The following is a 20,235-nucleotide window of genomic DNA, read 5'->3' on the forward strand; positions in this document are numbered from 1 at the left end:
TCATTGGGGAAATCCTGAAAACCCGACTGGATTCGGCCCTCAAGAAGGGACTTTGGAGACCCCTGCCATAGTGTATTAAAGGGTTTCTCCAATTTTGTATCTATGGGGAAGAAGTTTAATAACTGCATAGGGTGCTACATATAAAAATAAAGTCTTAGAATATTTACAGAAATATGTGTATTTTGTAAAATAATCACAACTTGGTACACTGCTCAAAAGTCTACAGAAGTGTTGGAGGCAAAATGGTGTTGGGACTGAAGAACGTGTGAAATAAGTAGAGTCAAGTTAGGTCCACAGTTTTAAGACAGCTAAAGAATATGGACAGATGCTAGATGGGCTTTCTGATCATTATCTGTCAAAACGCTACTTCATTTAACAAGCATTCTTTAATGTCAGTTAGTTGCTCATTACATTGAACAGTTTTATGGCCCAGAGTTTGTACTGTCTCGTTAACAGTCTTGTACAAATGAAAGATCTTCATGTCTCTCTCCAGGTCTTCAAAAGGGTTTCATTATATCTACTCGGTTTTGGCACTGGAGGACCTTACCGGACTAGCACAAAACTGAATTATTTTTAGATCTGTAATTCATCAAATCGCTAGGACTCAAACACGAGTCGATGGCACCCAACACTGTTTTGATGGAGCAGGAGTGTACTGGAAAAATAAAGGTTCCTGGTTATTCATACGATGGATAGTTCTCTCTTTGTCAAGGCCTGTATCTAGAGAAAAGCGTCTACAAACGCATTCTAAAATCCCAACAATTTAACTGAGCAACCACACTTTAGGTGCAGGCGGAGCTCTTCTAAACTGGTTAATGCTCACTACATATCACACAGGGATCTCAAGGCAGCAATCTCCTACTACAGAGGTAGGCAATTCTGGTCCTCGAGAGCCGGAGCCAGGTCATGTTTTCAGGATATCCACAATGAATATGTATGAGATGGATTTGCATGCACTGCCTCCTTGAGATGCAAATCTATCTCATGCATATTTATTGTGGATATCCTGAAAACCTGACCTGGCTCTCGAGGACCGGAATTGCCTATCTCTGTCCTACTAGACTGCTGCAGTTGATGCTGGCCTAGCATCCCAGCAGTGTTCAGAGACACTTATACAGTTGAGGAGCCTAACTTTGGGAGGCCTAAAATGAGGGTGGCTACAGGGGCAGAGAAAAGCTAGGTGCTTAGAGTTGATTGTCAGTATTAGGCACCTACTTAGAAGCCTGAGATCATTTAGGCAGCTTGTTTAGCATGTGCATGTCCATATAGCAGGGTTATGGATTTTTTTTAAAAAAACTCTACTTACATTTATATGTACAAAGCATGTTTGAAAGGGGTGTGTAGTGGGTACAGTCTGGGCAATTATGCATGTCATTTCCTATTTTGCAATGAAAATATGCGTCTAGTACAGTGTATCTCAAACTGTGTGCTGCGACACACTAGTGTGGCTCCTGAGATTTCAGATGTGCCGCGGCACACCGGGGAGGAGGAGAGGCACTGGCTGACTGACTACGGGACATGCCTCTTGAGGTGAGAGGCACGTCCTGTAGGCAATCAACCAGCGCATCTCCAGCCCTCTCCCCTGCTGGCACCCCCCACTGGTGCCCATCTGAAGGGCCTTTACGCATGCTTGGACGTCGACATGATAATGTCATGCCATCATGGCGATGCCCGTGCACTTCCGTGTGCCTCGAGCTTTGGTCACTACCTTTAGTGTCGCAGCTCAAGAAAGTCTGCAGGACACTGGTCTAGTATATAATACGAGTCAGCATTCATACTGTACTTGTTCCGACACTGCATGTCAGCTAGCTGCTCATTAGGACTTTGGGGATTGCATGACTGACAGAGGGGATAATTGTGCTTAAAACCACCCCTGAAATTTTTTCTAATAAAAAGAGTTTTGTTGCACAATTCTTTAATGAGCTCTTCTTGGACATCCATTTTGGTAAAATCTGGCACTTATGCTCTTTTTGAGTGTGTTGCGGTTTCCCATCCAAGTATTAACAAGGCCAGCACTTCTTAGCTTCCAAGATTAGATTATGTTCACTGGATGTTCCTTCCTGAAACAGCTGCTCTTGCTGGCACGTCCACATATATTTCCCAAATGGTTAGATGTATTTTACAAAAGTGGGGGAAAGGGGGGTGGGACTTATATACTGCCTTTTTGTGGTTACACATTCAAAGTGGTTTACATATACAGTGGTGCCTCACACAACGAACTTAATTCGTTCCAGGAGCAAGTTTGTTATGCGAAAAGTTCGTTATGTGAAACGCGTTAAGCGCAGTGACTAACGACTGCCTGCAGTGCCTGCGCGGAAGGATGCAATACATCGGCAGCGATCGTGGAAGCTCGGGCGACTTCGTTGTGTGAAACGAAGTTCGTTGTATGAATCATGAAATGAAGTTCGTTGTGTGCAGCGTTCGCTGTGCGAGGCACCACTGTATACAGGAAATTATTTTGCACCTGGGGCAATGGAGGATTAAGTGACTTGCCCAGGATCACAGAGAGCAATGCTGGGATTGATCCCACAATCTCAGGGTACTGAGGTAGCAGCTCTACCACAAGGCCACTTCTCGCCTCTTTGTGTCTAGTGAATCTTCTGCAAAATACTTGGGGAATTGGGCATATCTTGACCTGGGCATTCTGACTCCTACTTGCTTAATCAACCTATGCAAAGCTGGGCATTTAACAGAGGAAAATGAACTGCAGGCCTACAATTTGTATAACTTTTCAGCTGAAAATGCAGGTTCCTAAGTGTTTAAGTACTCCACTGTTTTTGAAAATTGCTTTCAATGGAAGTAAAACCCAGATGTCTCAATCTGTCCTCCTTTTTCTAGAGCCATATGGTAACTCTAAACAGGTCCACAGGGCCCTGCAAGCAGTTGGGACTAGGTCAGCGGATTGGCAAAATGGGGAGCCAGCTTCTTACCCCCACACCTTGGAAACCTATAGTTCCATCACAGCTTTTCCAAGAGTAGAGACATTTATTCCCAGTCATGGCTAAACAGTGGTATACTAAGGGAGACGGTCCACCCCGCATGTAGACCATAGGGTGTGCTCTCAGGGCCAGTATTAGGGGGGGACAAACAGGGCAGCTGCCCTGGGCCCCCTGTGGTCTGGGAACCATTTTCTTTTGCAGCAGCAACAGCCTTCACAATTCACTGCTCTGGCTGGCATCAGGCCTTTGTCTCTGTTGGGTCCTGCCTTCGTGGAAGCAGGAGTACATGGGACAAGCAGAGAGGAAGACCTCACACTGACCAGAGCGTGAGTTGTGAAGTCTACCACTGCCGATGATTAAAGGCAAGTTTCGGGGTGGGGTGGGGGGACGGAGAGAAGGCCCCCAGAGAGAGATACCCATCACGGGGGGAGGGGGGTTAACAATAATGCTGCACCCAATTCAGGGGAGGTAGGCAAAATGAAGACTAGGGAAGGGAGAGGAGAGATGCCAGACCATGGAAGGATAAGGAGGGAGAGATGGAATAGAAGGGAAGAAGAGGAGAGAGATGCCAGGGCTTGGGGGGATGGAAGGGAAATGGACAGAGATGCCAGATCATGGGGTGGGGTAGAAAAAAAGAAAGGAGAAGAGAAAGATGCCAGAGCATGGGAAGCAGAGTGGAGACAGAGGAGAGAGAAAAATGGAGGAGGAAGCTGAAATAAAACATGTATAAAGGAGAGAAGGGGCACAAGCTGAGTAGATAGTTTATGGAAGGGGCATAGAAAAAGGGAAGATGCCATATGGAAGGGGAGAAGGCACACACTGGGTGGAAGGGGCAGAAAAAGAGGATGGACAGTAGATGAAAGACGCAAAGAAAGAGGGCAGACGCTAGATGGAAAGAAGAGAGAAAAGATGAGGAAAGCAGAAATCGGAGATGACAACAGGTAGAAAAAATATTTTTTTAATGCTTTAGAATAAAGTAGTATTGTAGCTGTATTGATAAACATTTATAAATAGAAAATGGAAATAAGATAATATTTTTATTAAACTAATTTTAATATATTTTTTACTAGCTTTCAGACACCAAAATCCCCTTACTCAAGTCAGGACAGGATACCGTAATAGTAGTATACTGTACTGACCTGAAGAAGGAGGTTTTGGCCTCTGAAAGCTAATTGAAAATGTATTTATCGAAACAAGATGGTGTCTCAGTAGTAAGACGCGGTGACTGCAGCTCCTGTTCAGTACTTGTATTCTCTTGCTCTTTTGAGCTAAATTATCGCTATGCCTAAAAGAAGAGGTAGAGCGGTAATAGCTTGACTGCCGGAGCCTACCTTTCCGCAGCAGGGAGCAATCACCGGCTTCTTTGTGTCTTCGCCTCGGGGCGTTCTCGCAGAGCCGAACGTAAGGAAAGTGTCAGCATTGGAGAGTGAGATTTCACTCAGTCCCGCGGGATTGGAAGCGCCTCCTTCGCAGCCGGGTGAAAGGGGAAGGCTAGCTGCAACGCAGACAGCGGGAGCTATGCTTTCTATGGAGCTATCGGGCTTGCTGGCTCCTCAGGACTTTACGGTCGGATTATCTTTACCGAAGGAGGCTACAGCAATTCCAGCAGTACAGGGGGAATTACCAACTCTTCAACCCCTTGAGAAACCTGCTGAAATTACTTTGGAATCAATCTGGACTGCACTGGACTCCCTCCATAAGATATGCCTAGGAATCTTACCACTTGTTCAAAATCAAAATGTGAATATGCAAAAGTCTGAAGAGGATTTAAAAGCCCAAGGGAAGAAAGTTAAATCCTTAGAACAATCTGTTCAAGGAGTTCAGTCTTCTTATACTTTAATTACCCAGGACAAATTGGTGCTTTTGAGGAAAATGGAAAATATGGAGAACTATACTCAACAGTTGAATTTAAGAATTTTGAATTTCCCCAAAACACTCACAATGTCCCCAAAAGAATTGTTTTACAAATTTTTGAAAGAAGTCTTCAAATACCCCGAAGATGGGCTTCCTCCTCTACATAAAATATACTTTATACCTGTTTCTGTAAAAAAAACCTTCATCTTCAGAAGTTGCTCATAATGTGGACTTAACCTCCATGAATTTATCTAGAATTTCGGAAACTTCAGAAGAAGAACACTTCTAGTGATATTTGTATTTCTACAAGATAAGGAAGCGCTTCTTTGCCTATTTTTTAGGTTGAAAGAAGTCTCCTTTATGGATGGCAAGATTTCTATATTTTCAGATGTCTCAAGAAGGAAAAGATTCCTAGAATTGAAAGAACATGTTAAAACTTTGGGAGCAAAATTTCAACTGTGTTATCCTTGTAAATGTGTAATTTACTTGGATCAGAATACTTATGTTTTTTATGAACTTTCCCAATTGCAGTTTTTCTTGGAAGGGAAGGGAGTGACAATGCAGAGTTCCAATTGACTCCAATTTATTGGTCTGATTTAAAATGTAGACGAGCTACTAATTTGATCTCTGTTAATTTTAAATTATCCAATTATCCAATTGTTGATGTGAATTGTTTCTCTCTTTAATGTGGACTATTCAAAAATTTATATCTACTTAAAATCTGAATGAGTATTTTATTTTATTTTGATATTGTAGATTGGGAAAACTTTTGTTTTTTCAATAAGTTTATTTTGTTGAAATAATGATAAATAAATAAATAATAAAATAAATAAAATGTATTTGTCTAATAAAATAGTATTTTCCTATTTTCCATTTTTTTGTTTTATTTCTATTTATTAACTTGTAAAGTAGTAATTATTTATCAGTTTTTTCACATTTACATCTGCTTTCTTTATATTTTGCACAATATTAGGGGACATGTGTCACTGTTTCTGTGGTGTTGCATTGTATGCAGAGTCTGGCTTCTTGGCGGTTCAGTTTAATTTTTGTCTATATACAGTGGTACCTCGGTTTACGAGTGCACCGGTTTGCGAGTGTTTTGCAAGACGAGCAAAACATTTGCAAACTTGGTGCCTCGTAAACCGAGCGCGCCTCGATTTGCGAGCGCTCCCCTGCGAACCGGCACCCTCCCTCCCGCAATTCGGCACACACACCCCGCCGCCATCGGGCACCCCCCTGCTGCGACCTGAGGTCCCCCCCAACCCACCCGAACCCTCTTCTTACTTTGATGTAGCCTCCGCACCTGCACCAGCATGTCCTGTGCTGTGCTGTGCCGGTGTCCGAAAATCTGCCTCCGGTGCTGGGCCTTGAGCATGTGCGCATGCTCAAGGCCCAGCACCGGAGGCAAATTTTCGGGCACCGGCACAGCACAGCACAGGACATGCTGGTGCAGGTGCGGAGGCTACATCAAAGTAAGAAGAGGGTTCAGGTGGGTTGGGGGACCTCAGGTCACGGCGAGGGGGGTGCCCGATGGTGGCGAGGGGGGGTGCCCGATGGCGGCGGGGGGGGTGCCGGATCGCGGGGGGGAGGGTGCCGGTTCACAGGGGGGGCCTTCGGGGGGGAGCAATGCCTATTCTCGTGGGGGGGGGAGCAGTACTGCTGGCCTCGGGGGGGGGGGGGTGGAGGGTGGGAACCTATCAAAGCGAGTTTCCATTATTTCCTATGGGGAAACTCGCTTTGATAAACGAGCATTTTGGATTACGAGCATGCTCCTGGAACGGATTATGCTCGTAATCCATGGTACCACTGTATTTCTATTTTTAGTTTGTAATTAGTTATTCCATACTGGGCGAGGGTGTATCTGTGTTCAATATGCATGAAAAAGACATGATTTTCTGTTAGCACTGACTGTGCAGGATCGATCTGTACTAATCTGGCTTGTTTAGTTTTACAATGGGTGTATTGATGATCTAGTGCTCATTGCAATGTTTAAGATTCTATTTCCTAGGTGCACCCTTGATGTGTGACTTGTAGATTATTACTAAAATAATTATTTTATATGTAGGAGGGGGTGTTAAAAAATGATTGGCCCTGGGCATCAAATATACTAGGTACGCCACTGTGGCTAAATTACAGTCACCCTCACAAAGCAAATCATTAATTCAAAATAAATGCAGTGCCCCATTCTGACAGCAATCCTGAAATGTGCAATTGCGCAGCATCTGGAGAAAAGCACTTCACTGCAAGAACACTAAAAATCATGTAGATCCAAATGACATAATTACATGTTATTCAGAATGGCTCAACACTGCACATATTAATCTAAAGGCTACAGGGCTGGAAATGAATTGATACAATCAGACAAGTAAATCCGTAAGCAGTGCTCTTATTCTAACAGCCAAGGGCACAGCCTGAAAAACTAGGAAAAAATGTGTCTGAGCTGTTTCCGTCTCCTGCAAAGGAGCTAATAGTCACACAACCAGTCAACAAACTTTAACAGCAGTGAAAGAGAACGATTCTTGACCCAGCACAAAGCACAAAACAGTGCATGCTTGAGCCACTTTCCTACAACAAAGCTTCAAGTATTTGTCAACATGTAACTTCGGCAAAATTTCAGCTCATCGCAGCAGCAGAGATAACTTGAGGAAGGGGGGGGGCAATTTCATAAAGGACATGAGCATACAGAACAGTGTTTTACACGCTCAAGCGGGTTGATATAAAATTAGCCATGGCATGTGTGTGCAAAAGGTGTGCACACAGAAACACAGTTCCTGCTTTTATGCAATAAACGTTTAGGTGTTCCCAGGGTCAAAGAACAGGTGAAGCATTTTTTACAAAATGCACAGATGTGCACCTGTACTAAGCAACACAAAAACGGACATAATTACAGATGCCTTGAAAGCAAGGGTAAGCTTGTGCTACTTTCCCATAAAAGCAAGTTTACTTTCATAAAAGCAAGTTGCTTTTATAAAACTGGCGTACGATATGTTTCTAAGTGCCTTTCCCACCTCAGTGCCCTGTTATAAAATTACCCTTTTGCCTCTTTGACACGTGGAGCAGCATTTTAGAAAGTACGTTCCACTCAGAATATGGACACCCAAGTCCGTGTATCACAAATGGGCAGCCATCTCACATGTATTTTAGAAAAGGATTCAGCCTGTTCTAAAATTCATGTGAGATGGACATGCATGTTCTGGAAACATCTAGTATTTTACAAACTAAATATCCAGATTATGAATGGGGAAAACAAGGGGCGTGATGCCTGGGCAGCAGCCTAGGAACGTCTGTTTTATAAAATGGCTGCAATTGATTCAAAATGCTGCAGCCAGACTGATTTTTGGAAAGAAAAAAATTTGATCACGTGTCACCTCTGCCGAGGAAACTACATTCAAATACATGCCCATGTTTGCCTCAAGCAAAGGAGCAGGGAACACTTTTTTTTTTTTTGGGGGGGGGAAGGTATCAGTTCAATTTAAATGTACCTGTATAGCAGTGGTCTCAAACTCAAACCCTTTGCGGGGCCACATTTTGGATTTGTAGGTACTTGGAGGGGCTCAGAAAAAAATAGTTAATGCCTTATTAAAGAAATGACAATTTTGCATGAGGTAAAACTCTTTATAGTTTATAAAACTTTTCTTTAACAGTTAAAAGGAAAGATATATAAACTATAAAGAGTTTTACCTCATGCAAAATTGTCATCTTATATAATAAAAGGCTAACTCGCGCATGCGCACTCCTATTTGCGTGTTCCGTGCGCTGTAGGTCTGTGGTCGCAGGAGTGCGCATGCGCAAGTCCCCAGCCTTCTTCCCAGAACCTACCTTGGTCGCCAGCAGCGGCGGCTCCTCTCACAAGCCCCCAGCGCTGCTTTCAGCTCCTGCTGCATAGGGACCACACCGAGCCATCCGACAATTACCATAAAATCTTCAGGCGCGAGCGGCGGCTTGCCGCACACGCCCCAACGCCAAGCGCTCTTTTAAAATCTTCAGGCGCGAGCGGCGGCTTGCCGCACACGCCCCAACGCCAAGCGCTCTTTTAAAATCTTCAGGCGCGAGCGGCAGCTTGCCGCACGCGCCCTGACCTCCAAACCCCCCTGCCGGCATCTATTTTTCCTCCTACTCCTTCTCGCCTGCTCACAGCTTTTAACTGAAAAGCGCTGCTGCTGTGCTGCCACTGGCCTCACAATCTTCTCTCCACTGCGGCCCGTCCTCTCACAACTTCCTGTTTCCGCTAGGGTTGGCCGCAGTGTAGAGAAGACACCGAGGCCAGCAACAGCGCGGTGCAGCGCTTTTCTGTGAGGCAAGTAGATTTCTGTGGGTCATATGCACAGGGGGAGCAGGAAAGGAATGCTGCTGGACGGGGGGAGGGAAAAGGAAGGGAACCAGGGGGAGCAGGCAAGGGGTGGGTGCACAGGGAAGGGGGGAATGCTGCTGCTGCACAGGGAAGTGGGGGGAATGCTGCTGCTACACAGGGAAAAGGGAAATGCTGCTGCACAGGGAAGGAGGGAATGCTGCTGCTGTACAGGGAAGTGTGGGGGAATGCTGCTGTACAGGGAAGGGGGAATGCTGTTGCTGCTACACAGAGAAGGGGGGAATGCTGCTGTTGCTGCACAGGGAAGTGGGGGAGGGGGGAAAGGGGGTCAGGGAGCAATCTTGGTTTGCTTTGGGGGGAGACAAAAGGGGGCCATGGAGAGAGACAGAAAGATAGGCAGGCAGCGCACGAGAATGAAAAACAGACACACAGAAAGACAGCAGGCAGGAAGAGAGACAGAAAGAAAGAAACACAGACAGACAAAGGGGGCCAGGGAGAGAGACAGACAGAAAGAAAGACAGACAGTGGGAGGGAGAGAGACGAAGAAAGAGACAGGGGCAGGGAGAGACACAGAAAGAAAGAAAGAAAGACAGATAGACATATTCTAGCATCCGTTAATGTAACGGGCTTAATGACTAGTTTCTTTAATAAGACATTAACTATTTTTTCTGCGGCCCTCCAAGTACTCTATTTTTTTCTGCAGCACTCACATTTAAAGTTCAATATCTTTTCTTTTTCAAAACTGGCACATTTCAATCACTAAATTGAAAATAAAATCATTTTCCTACCTTTGTTTGGTAATTTCATCAGTGCATCCAATACTTCTTCCCTTCTTTCAGCCTCCTGTATGCTTCCTCTCCTCCAGACCTCATTCCCTCCCCCAACTTTTTCTTTCTTTCTTTCTTTCTCTGTCTGTCTTTCTCTGATTCCATGCCCCATTTTTTGCTTTGTTTCTGGTTCCCTGTCCCCCCTCCTTCTTTCTTCCTTCCTCTGTGCCCCATTTTTTGCTTTTTTTTCTGGCTCCCTGTCCCCACCCCACCTTCTTTATTTCTTTCTTCCTTCCGTCCCTCCCTCCCCCATGCCACCGCCGCCGCGGAATAGGCTGCTGCTGCTGCTGCCGCTATCGGGAACAAGCCATCTCCCTGCTTCTCTTCTGCACGGGGCCGACCAACTCTCGCTGCCTGATGTCAATTCTAACGTCGGAAAGGACGTTCCGGGCAGCCAGGCAGCGATTGGCTAGCCAGAACGTCCTCTCGATGTCAGAATTGACGTCGGGCCGCCAGAGTTGGTTGGCCCTGCAGGGAAGAGAACAGTGGACCCCCCCCCCTTTGGTACGCCACTGGAGCAGCAGCGTGTCTGGCCGGCTCGTTCGTTCAAAGCCGCGGGTGGCAGCTCCTTGCGAGATCCGTGCCTGCGTCTGAAGCCTCTCTGATGTTGTGACATCAGAGAGGCTTCTGATGCAGGAGTGGATAGCGCAAGGAGCTGCCAACCCGCGGCTTTGAGCGAACGAGCCGTCTGCTGCTCCAAAAGGAAGAGAATGATGACCTCCAGACCGTGGGCTGCAAATAAAACCTGGAGAGCCACATGCGGCCCGCAGGCCGCGTGTTTGAGACCGCTGCTGTATAGTTTTTAAAATTTTATGTGGACTATTTGTTCCTCTGATGCCTTTATCTTTAAACACCATGAGATGTTCAGGCACGAGAACAACTCGTATGAATAAGCTCTCTTATTCCATTAGTAAAATTTCACACTCCTTTCCATGCTTACTAACTGCAATATGGAATGGACCACCTCCTCACATTAGATCATGTTTATCTCTTCAGATCTTTCGCAAAACCTTAAACCCCGCTACGTTTCATCTCTTTTTAGGCAATAGCTCCAATGAATGTTGATGGATCTTTCTTTGTGATCTAATTATGTAAACCGAATCGAGCTCCTATTTATAGGAGATGATTCGGTATATAAAACTAAGAATTAGATTAGATGTCCATATAGAGCACAGGGATAGCTTAATGGTTAGAGCAGTGGAATGAGAACCACAGGCTACAACTCTTTTTTTAAAATTGTGAGCCCTACAGCAGGGGTGTCAAATGTCGGTGCTTTGATTGTGCAGTTACCACTGGACGGATGAAAGCATGATCCCCCCCCTCCTTAATCTCCCAGTGCTTACCAACTCCTACCCCTCCCCCCAAGAAGTGAAAGTGGCAGTGGATACCGGGCTCTATTACAACTTCAGATATTATGACCATTCCTAATAAAACAGCAAGCAAGTATAAGGAGTAGCCTAGCGGTCAATGCAGTAGACTTTGAACAAGACCCAGGTATAACTCCCACTTTAACTCTTTTATTTCTGTACAAGTATGTGAGCCCTCCTAGAACACAGAAATACCTACTGTAGCTGAATTTATAAGACATCTGCAAGTACTGTAGTCGTGTACCATTAGGCTCACAATCTAAAGGAATTAAGGTGGGATTTATATTGGGTCTTGTTGTTTAAAATCCACTAGGGCACTGACCACTAGGCAGCTCCTGTGCTCTGCGGAGACATCCGAATGGCCAGTTTCGTACAAAGGTTGCCAGACAGGCGTTTTTGTGCCTGATTTTTTTGGTGTTCATTTTTTGGACAGTTCATTTTGAAAAATGGCTCTTCATTTTGGATGTTTTCAGGAAAAGAATGTCCTTCTCATATATTCTTAAAAAAGAAAATCCCAATGTTTTTCCTGTTTGAAAATGGCTGTGAGACAGACTTGGATGTTCTTTCAAAAATGCTCCTCTGTTATATGTTAGGATCTGGATTTCTTTTAATAGTTTTCCTGATAATGTGACTCAGCATTTTCTGATTTCTTCAATGAGCTGGAAGGTCTCAGATTAATATGGCAGCAGCCTGTCACAAGGAAGACACTTGCGTGGTCAGAGAGAGAACGATTTTCAATGTGCATATCTCACGGTATCCAACAGTGTAGCTGTTGCTTATATTTCTATAACCAGCCTGCCTTCATCATCACTGCTTGAGTCTTCATATTCCACACGGGTCTGATTCCTCATCAGCTCCAAGCTGCGCTTCTTCGATGTTTTTGAAGGCTTTTCAGAGCTGGCAATGGTCTTCGTGAGACTGAAGGATGACATCTGTGCTTTTAAAGTGGTCAGTGTAGTTTCAGGTTGTTGTCTGGTTCTGTTGGATACCAGGGAGATACTAGATATTTCTGTGGAAACTTGGGAAGTGTAGGGCATAAAGCCTCTGCTTGGTAAGTCGTTAGCACTGTGTAAGCTAACTGAACAGCAATCTTCCAGAGAGGTTTTAGGATGCATCTTTTCAGCCAATGGGCCCTGCTGTACAGTCATGCATCTCTCAGTCACTTCATCTTTCCTGTCCATGGTTGACTGCAATGGGTTAAGTGCAGCTAAGCTTTGCCCTTGTGACTCCATCTTAACAATTCCCATTTTATTTATTACTTTTGATTCTGACGAGACCAGGTCTATCATCGCTGAGGGAAGGACTTGCAGCGGCTGGGTTCTGCCTGTCTCTTTATGCTCTGGGTAGGAAGGCCAGAAAGACAAATTCATAAGGTCAGACTGAGTGCTTTGCTTGGATTCGGCTGTAAGTAACTTCTGGAATGCAGAAGGCACAGCAGCGGCGCTGCAGATGTCTGAAATCACGCTGGCTTGCAGTACTGATGCTGCCTGAGTGAAGGAGGCACTGGCGAGGGAGGCCGGTGCTTGTGGCGACGATGAAGCAGGTATCTGAGGAGTCAGATCTGCGATCACGCCTTCATCAAAGGAGCTAGCATTATCCTAGAGATGTCACAGTGGAAACAACAAAGTGAAATTCAATCAAACAATGTAATAATGATCATATGTAAATGCCGGTGATGTGTCAATAACACGGAAGACAACGGCACGCCGACAATCTGACATTAGAGCGCAGGAGAAATGTGTGCCGCCACTTCTGCCACTTTGAGGCCTTCCCTTTTGAGCTCTAAGGGGGGGCGTGGATGGAAACCCCCACTATACTTAGAAGTCCTCGCGCATGGTGGGGGGAACCCTCTCCCCACTACATTGAAAATTCCCGAAGAGCAAAAACTGAAAGGAGAATGGGAGTTTTCAGTGTACTGGGGGGGGGGGTGTTTCCCACCACCCCCAACGGGAGTGTGAGGACTTCAAGGGTAGTCAGGGGGTTACTCCCCCCCACACCCCCTCAGAGCATAAAACTGAAGGCCTCAAAGTGGAGGAAGCAGCAGTACGCATTTCTCCTTTGCTCAAATGTCGGCGCGTCATTGTCTTCTGTGGTGTACCGTAAATGCCAGTGAGGATCTGGTTCAGTGAGAAAGCAATGTGATTACACCTGCCCCACTTGTGTTAGTGAAGAGATATTGCGCCCACAGTGAGCATAAGGCCCAAGGTGTCATCATAGATTCAACACTTTCTTTTAATGTCCATCTTAATTCTCTGGTGAAAAAATGTTTTTTTTTTAGTCACCATATGTTGAGAAAAGTGAGATCCTGCTTCCATCAACAACATTTTGCTGTTCTTGTTCAATCAATCATTCTTTCAAGGTTGGATAGGATTATTGTAACGTGGTCTTTTTTAAGCCTAAGAAAGGTCTTCAAAGACTTCAGCTGATCCAGAATACTGCGGCTAGGTTGATCTTTGCAAAAAGTTATTCTATCATGTTTCCCCGCTTTTGCTAAAACTTCATTGGCCCTCAATTATTTCTAGAGTCTACTTTTTACTAAGGTGCGCTAGCGTTTTTAGCGCACACAGGAAATTACCGCACGCTATGCTTCTAGAACTAACGCCAGCTCAATGCTGGCGTTAAGTTCTAGCGCGCGCTATTCCGAGCGTTAAAGCTCTAATGCGGCTTAGTAAAAGGAGCCCTAAATGTGCCTGCTTTTACATTTAAGATCTTGATGGCATCTTTTCTTCCTTCCTTCCTTCCTTCCTCTATCTTAGAATTCTACAAGATCTGAGATTACCAGATCTACTCAAAAACTCATATTATCTTTTCCTACGCTGAAAGGTGTTACCTATACTGGCAAACTAGGAAAGTCTCTTCTTTTCAGAATTACTGAGCTCTGGAATAATTTCCCTGTCCAGTTGTGTGATCTAGGCTCTCTCCAATTATTCCGAAAACATTTTGATAATTTGGCTTTTTTCAAAATTGCAAACTTCGCTTCCTTCTATATTATCCCTAATTCCTATTGTATTTATTCTTTCTATTTTCTGTAAACCGTGCCGAGCTCTATTTTTATAGAGAAGCTGCGGTATATAGGCCTAAGGTTTAGTTTACACTTCCCCCTCCCCATTTGCGGTTTCGGCAATCGCGATTTCACATATTCACAATTTTTGGTGGAGGGGGGAAAAAAGAACCCCCCCCACACAGTTTAGCCTTCCCCCCGGTGTCCCGGCCTTACCTGGTGGTCTAGCGGGCTTTCGGGACAGGAGCGATCTTCCTACATTCCTGCCCCGTGTAGATCACCAATAGGAAATGGCTGTGGGGTGTTCCCGTCATAGTCTCGAGAGACTACGGGAACTCACGGCAGCTATTTCCTATTGACGAGCTGCACGGGGCCCGCTAGACCACCAGGTAAGGCCGGGATGCCCGGGGGGATGGCAGGAGGGAGGCGGGGGTGGGTCAGAGCCAGACCAGAAGATATTCACCATTTGCGGTCTGGCTCTGCCTCTATCCCCCGCAAATCCGGAGGGAGAAGTGTAGTTTCTATTTCTAAATGGTTTAAGAGTCTGGCTTTGGGAGTTATACACTTAGGGGTCCTTTTATCAAGCTACGGTAGGGGTTTAACGCTCGTTAAACCGCCTGCCGCGCTAGCCGCTAGCGCCTGCATTGAGCTGGCATTAGTTTTTTAGCCGGCCTCAGGGGTTAGCGCGTAATGAAATGTCCGACGGGCTAACCCCGCTAGTGCGGCTTGATAAAAGGACCCCTTAGGGCTCCTTTTACGACGACGCGCTAGCAGTTTTAACGCACGCACCGGATTAGCGTGTGCTAGCCGGAAATCTACTGCCTGCTCAAAAGGAGGCGGTAGCGGCTAGCGCGTGTGGCAATTTAGTGCGCGCTATTCCGCGCGTTAAGGCCCTGGCGCGGCTTTGTCAAAGGAGCCCTTAAACTGCCCCCTCCTTTGATAGCTGACTGAGCAATTACATTTAGCTTCCTACAAAATAGGCAGATGCATAGGCAAAGTTAGGACAAGCAAAACAGTTGGCTGCAATCCTTTTCTTCATTGAACTGAGTGTGGTGGTTGAATTAGGTTCTCCTTATGAATAAAAAGAGTTTAAAAAAAAACAGTCAGACATTAAGGGCTCCTTTTACGAAGGTGCGCTAGTGTTTTTAGGGCACACACCAGATTAGCGCGTGCTAGCCGAAAAACTACCACCTGTTCAAGAGGAGGTGGTAGCGGCTAGCACGCGCACTATTCCGCACGTTAAAGCCCTAACGCATTTTTGTAAAAGGAGCCCTAACATTAGATTCTAATTTGAACATGGAGAATCATATAAGTGGAATCACTAGAAAAGCTATTTCCAAATGAAAGCTTATGCGGAGAATTAAACCATTTTCCAACTACAAATAGTATTATTAGCAACTACTATGAAGTCATTGGACTACTGCAATATTGTTTAGTTGGATCTACATGATTCACAAATACAGCAACTTTAAACTGTGATGAGCATTTTGATTTTAGAAGAGAAATCTATGGATCGTGCTTCTCTACTCTTTGCGATTCGGGACTCGGGGCCCGGGAGCTCAGGCAGCGCGTGTCTGCCTCAACTCAGTGCATCACGTGATCTGCGCTGGCTCCTTTTTAAGGCAAGAGTCCATTTTAAACTTTGGCTTCTGATTATATTTGTAATACAATCTCAATTTAACATAAGAACATAAGAATTGCCATGTTGGGACAGACTGAAGGTTCATCAAGCTCAGTATCCTGTTTCCAATAGTGGCCAACCCAGGTCCCAAGTACCTAGTTAGATTCCAAATAATAAAACAGATTTAAGAACATAAGAAGCGCCATCCCCGGAACAGACCCTAGGTCCATCAAGTCCGACGATCCGCACACGCGGAGGCCCCGCCAGGTGTATCCTGGCATAGTTTTGGTCCCCATATTTTATGATGCTTATCCTAAGAATAAGCATTGGGTTTGTCCGAGCTATCTCAATAATGGCCTATAGATTTCCCTTTTAGGAATTTATCCAAACCTTTTTTAAACCGCACAGAGCTGATTTCACCACATTTTCCAGCAACGAATTCCAGAATTTAATCACACGTTGTGTGAAGAAATATTTTCTCCAGTTTGTTTTAAAGCTACTACTTAGTAGCTTCACTGCATGTCCTTTCTCTGAAAGGCAATGAAAATGATAAAAGGGATGGGACTACTTCCTATGAGGAAAGGCTAAACCATCTAGGGCTCTTCAGCTTGGAGAAGAGACGGCTCAGGGGTGATATGATAAGAGGTTTATAAAATACTAAGTGGAGTGGAAAGGGTAGATGTGAATCGCTTGTTTACTCTTTCCAAAAATACTAGGACTAGAGGACATGCAGTGAAGCTACTAAGTAGTAGCTTTAAAACAAACTGGAGAAAATATTTCTTCACACAACGTGTGATTAAATTCTGGAATTCGTTGCTGGAAAATGTGGTGAAATCAGCTCTGTGCGGTTTAAAAAAGGGTTGGATAAATTCCTAAAAGGGAAATCTATAGGCCATTATTGAGATAGCTCGGACAAATCCAATGCTTATTCTTAGGATAAGCATCATAAAATATGGGGACCAAAACTATAATTCCACTATATCTTTTTTGATATAGTGACCCAGACATGGAACACAGTATTCGAGGTGTGGCCTTATCATAGGGCATTATAACATTTTCATCTTTGCTTTCCATTCCTTTCCTGATAATTCCTAACATTCTATTTGTTTTCTTAGCCTCCGCTGCACATTGAGCTGAGGATTTTAACGTATCCTCAACAATGACACCTAGATCCTTTTCCTGGGCAGTGACTCCTAATGTGGAACCTTGCATCACATAGCTATAGTTCGGGTTCCTCTTTCCCACATGCATCACTTTGCACTTGCAGGCTTTCACTGGGCCTGCTGTAAGACCTGGTGGGCCAGGACGGGCGGGATCCCTCCTGCTGACTGTTACAACTTTTACTCCCGGGCATATCTTTAAAATCCTCGGCAGCCATTCACTAGCAGCTCTGCATGGGGCAAGAGCACAGGAAGACTGCTCCAGTTCCGGTTCACCGCTGGACCACTGAGGATTTTAAAGATATGCAGGAGAGGTAAAAGTTGTAACAGTTGACCCGGACAGGAGGCAGGAGGGATCCCTCCTGTCTCAGTCCACCACTGGACCACCAACCAGGTCTTATGGCAGGCCTGGTAGAGACCTGCAACAGGTCCAGGAGGGGGGCATTAAGACTTTATGACAATTGTAAGCGCTGGTCACTGATAGGTTTTGATTGTTTGATTTGTCTGTATTGTATGTGAAGTTGTTTTAACTATGTATGTACCAGTTGGAACCCGCTTTGTACAAAGTGAGATATAAGTCAATAAACCACAGCCCTACTTACATATGCCATTACAGAAAAGCACTTAGATGTCCTGCTGGCACTTTTACAGGTACATGCTGGTATCTTTCATGAGAAGCTGAATGATGGATATACCAGCAACACACTGGAATCAGGAAGGATGAAACAAGCACAGTATCTGGATGTTAAGGTTCATTCTGAATTAAGCACAGTTACTTACCTGGTGTTATCCAGGGACAACAGGCAGCTTTTCTCACATATGGGTGACGTCATCGACGGAGCCCGGATGCAGACGCCTCACAAGCAGACTTGCTTGAAGAAACTCGAAGTTTCGAGTCGCCCGCACTGCGCATGCGCGAGTACCTTCCCGCCCAGCACAGGGCACGTCTCCTCAATTCAGATAGCTAGCAGAGAAGCCAACCAGGGGAGGTGGGTGGGTTGTGAGAATAGCTGCCTGCTGTCCCTGGATAACACCTGTTACGGTAAGTAACTGTGCTTTATCCCAGGACAAGCAGACAGGTATTCTCACATATGGGTGACCTCCAAGCTAACCAGAATGGGATGGTGGGAGTGTTGGCAATTTAGGAGAATAAATTTTGTAATACTGTTTGGCCAAATTATCCATCCCGTCTGGAGAAAGTATCCAGACAATAGTGAGAAGTGAAGGTATGAACCGAGGACCAAGTAGCAGCCTTACAAATTTCCTCAATAGGCGTAGATCTGAGGAAAGCTATTGAAGCTGCCATTGCTCTGACTTTATGGGCTGTGACTTTACTGTAAAGGGGTAATCCAGCCTGGGCATAGCAGAATGAGATACAAGCTGCCATCCAATTGGAGATGGTACGCTTAGAAATAGGATGTCCCAACTTATTTGGATCGAAGGAAACAAAAAGTTGAGGAGCAGTTTTGTGTGGTTTGGTGCGTTCCAAGTAGAAGGCCAAAGCACGTTTACAGTCCAGAGCTGATTCTCTAGGGTTAGAGTGAGGCCTTGGAAAAAACACTGGAAGAACGATGGATTGGTTGAGATGAAATTCCGAGACCACTTTAGGGAGGAATTTCGGATGAGTACGAAGAACCACTTTGTCATGATGGAACACCATGAATGGTGGGTCAGCAACTAAAGCTTGCAGCTAACTGACTCGTCGAGCAGAAGTGAGGGCAATGAGAAACACTACTTTCCAAGTGAGATAGTTCAGATGAGCCTTATCAATTGGTTCAAATGGAGGCTGCATGAGTTGAATAAGGACAACATTGAGGTCCCAAACCACCGGAGGCGGTTTGAGAGGAGGTTTGACATTGAAAAGTCCTTTCATGAATCTGGAAACCACCGGATGAGCAGAGAGGGGTTTCCCTTCAATAGGCTGATGGAAAGCCGCAATTGTACTGAGATGGACTCAGATAGATGTAGACTTGAGGCCAGAATTGGATAAGTGCAAAAGGTAGTCCAAAACAGAAGATAAGAAGGAATGCTGAGGCTCCTTATGATGAGAAAAACACCACGTAGAAAATCTAGTCCATTTTTGGTGATAGCATTGTCTTCCTAGAAGCTTCTAAAACATCTCTTACAGATTGAGAAAACTGAAGAGGGGTTATGTTGAGAGGTACCAAGCTGTCAGGTATAGAGACTGCAGGTTGGGATGAAGTAGAGATCCTTGACTCTGTGTAAGCACAGAAGGAAAAACTGGTAGAAGGTATGGTTCCCTGCTGCTGAGTTGAAGTAGAAGGGAGTACCAGGGTTGTCTCGGCCACCGAGGAGCGATTAGAATCATGGTGGCATGATCATTCTTCAATTTGACCAGAGTCTTGAGAATGAGAGGGAATGGAGGAAATGCGTAGAGGAAAAGATTCGTCCATTCCAGAAGAAAAGCATCTGCCTCGAGGCGATGAGAAGAGTATATCCTGGAGCAGAACTGAGGCAGTTTGTAGTTGTGGGAAGCTGCAAAGAGGTCTATCAGTGGTGTTCCCCACTGTGAGAAAATGTGATGAAGAGGAGAGGAATGGAGAGTCCATTCGTGAGATTGCAGTAGACGACTCAAGTTGTCCGCCAAGCAATTCTTTGCCCCTTGAATGTAGACAGCTTTGATGAAGATGTGGCGGAATGCCCAGTCCCAAACCTCCTGAGCTTCTTGACAAAGGGAGGCAGACCCTGTCCCTCCCTGTTTGTTGACATGACTTGATTGTCCTTCCGAACGAGGACTACTGTGTCGTGAAGTAGATGTTGAAAAGCATGAAGAGCTTTGAGGATCGCTCTTAGTTCCAACTGATTGATATGACATTTGACGATCCGTACTGGTCCAGAGGCCTTGAGTACGGAGACCATCGAGATGAGCGCCCCAAGTATAGGTTGAAGAATCTGTCGTGAGGACCTTCTGATGAGGGGGCGTTTGAAAAAGTAAGCCTCTGAAAAGATTGGAAGAGAGCATCCACCAACGGAGAGACTTCTTCAAGGAAGGAGTGACTGAAATGTGTCGAGAAGGAGGGTCGCAAACTTTCATCCATTGAGATGCCAGGGTCCAACTGAGGAATTCTGAGGTGAAGTCTGGCAAAAGGAGTTACGTGTACTGTGGAGGCCATGTGACCCAGAAGTACCATCATGT

The 20,235-nt window shown here is 45.2% G+C and overlaps 1 protein-coding gene across 2 annotated transcripts in view; it reads right to left on the minus strand.

The window, feature by feature from the left end:
- Window positions 1-10,645: 10,645 nt before the first annotated feature.
- The window catches only part of ZNF831 (zinc finger protein 831), an 89,434-nt gene continuing 79,844 nt past the window's right edge, over window positions 10,646-20,235 (minus strand). For both annotated transcript variants that reach the window (XM_033962673.1, XM_033962672.1), the window contains exon 6: window positions 10,646-12,894. In XM_033962673.1, the coding sequence (XP_033818564.1) occupies window positions 12,073-12,894 (822 nt within the window). In that variant the 3' untranslated portion in view covers window positions 10,646-12,072. The remainder of the gene's footprint in view (window positions 12,895-20,235) is intronic.

The sequence above is a fragment of the Geotrypetes seraphini genome, chromosome 11 (genome assembly GCF_902459505.1).
Source record: "Geotrypetes seraphini chromosome 11, aGeoSer1.1, whole genome shotgun sequence".
NCBI classification, from domain to species: domain Eukaryota; kingdom Metazoa; phylum Chordata; class Amphibia; order Gymnophiona; family Dermophiidae; genus Geotrypetes; species Geotrypetes seraphini.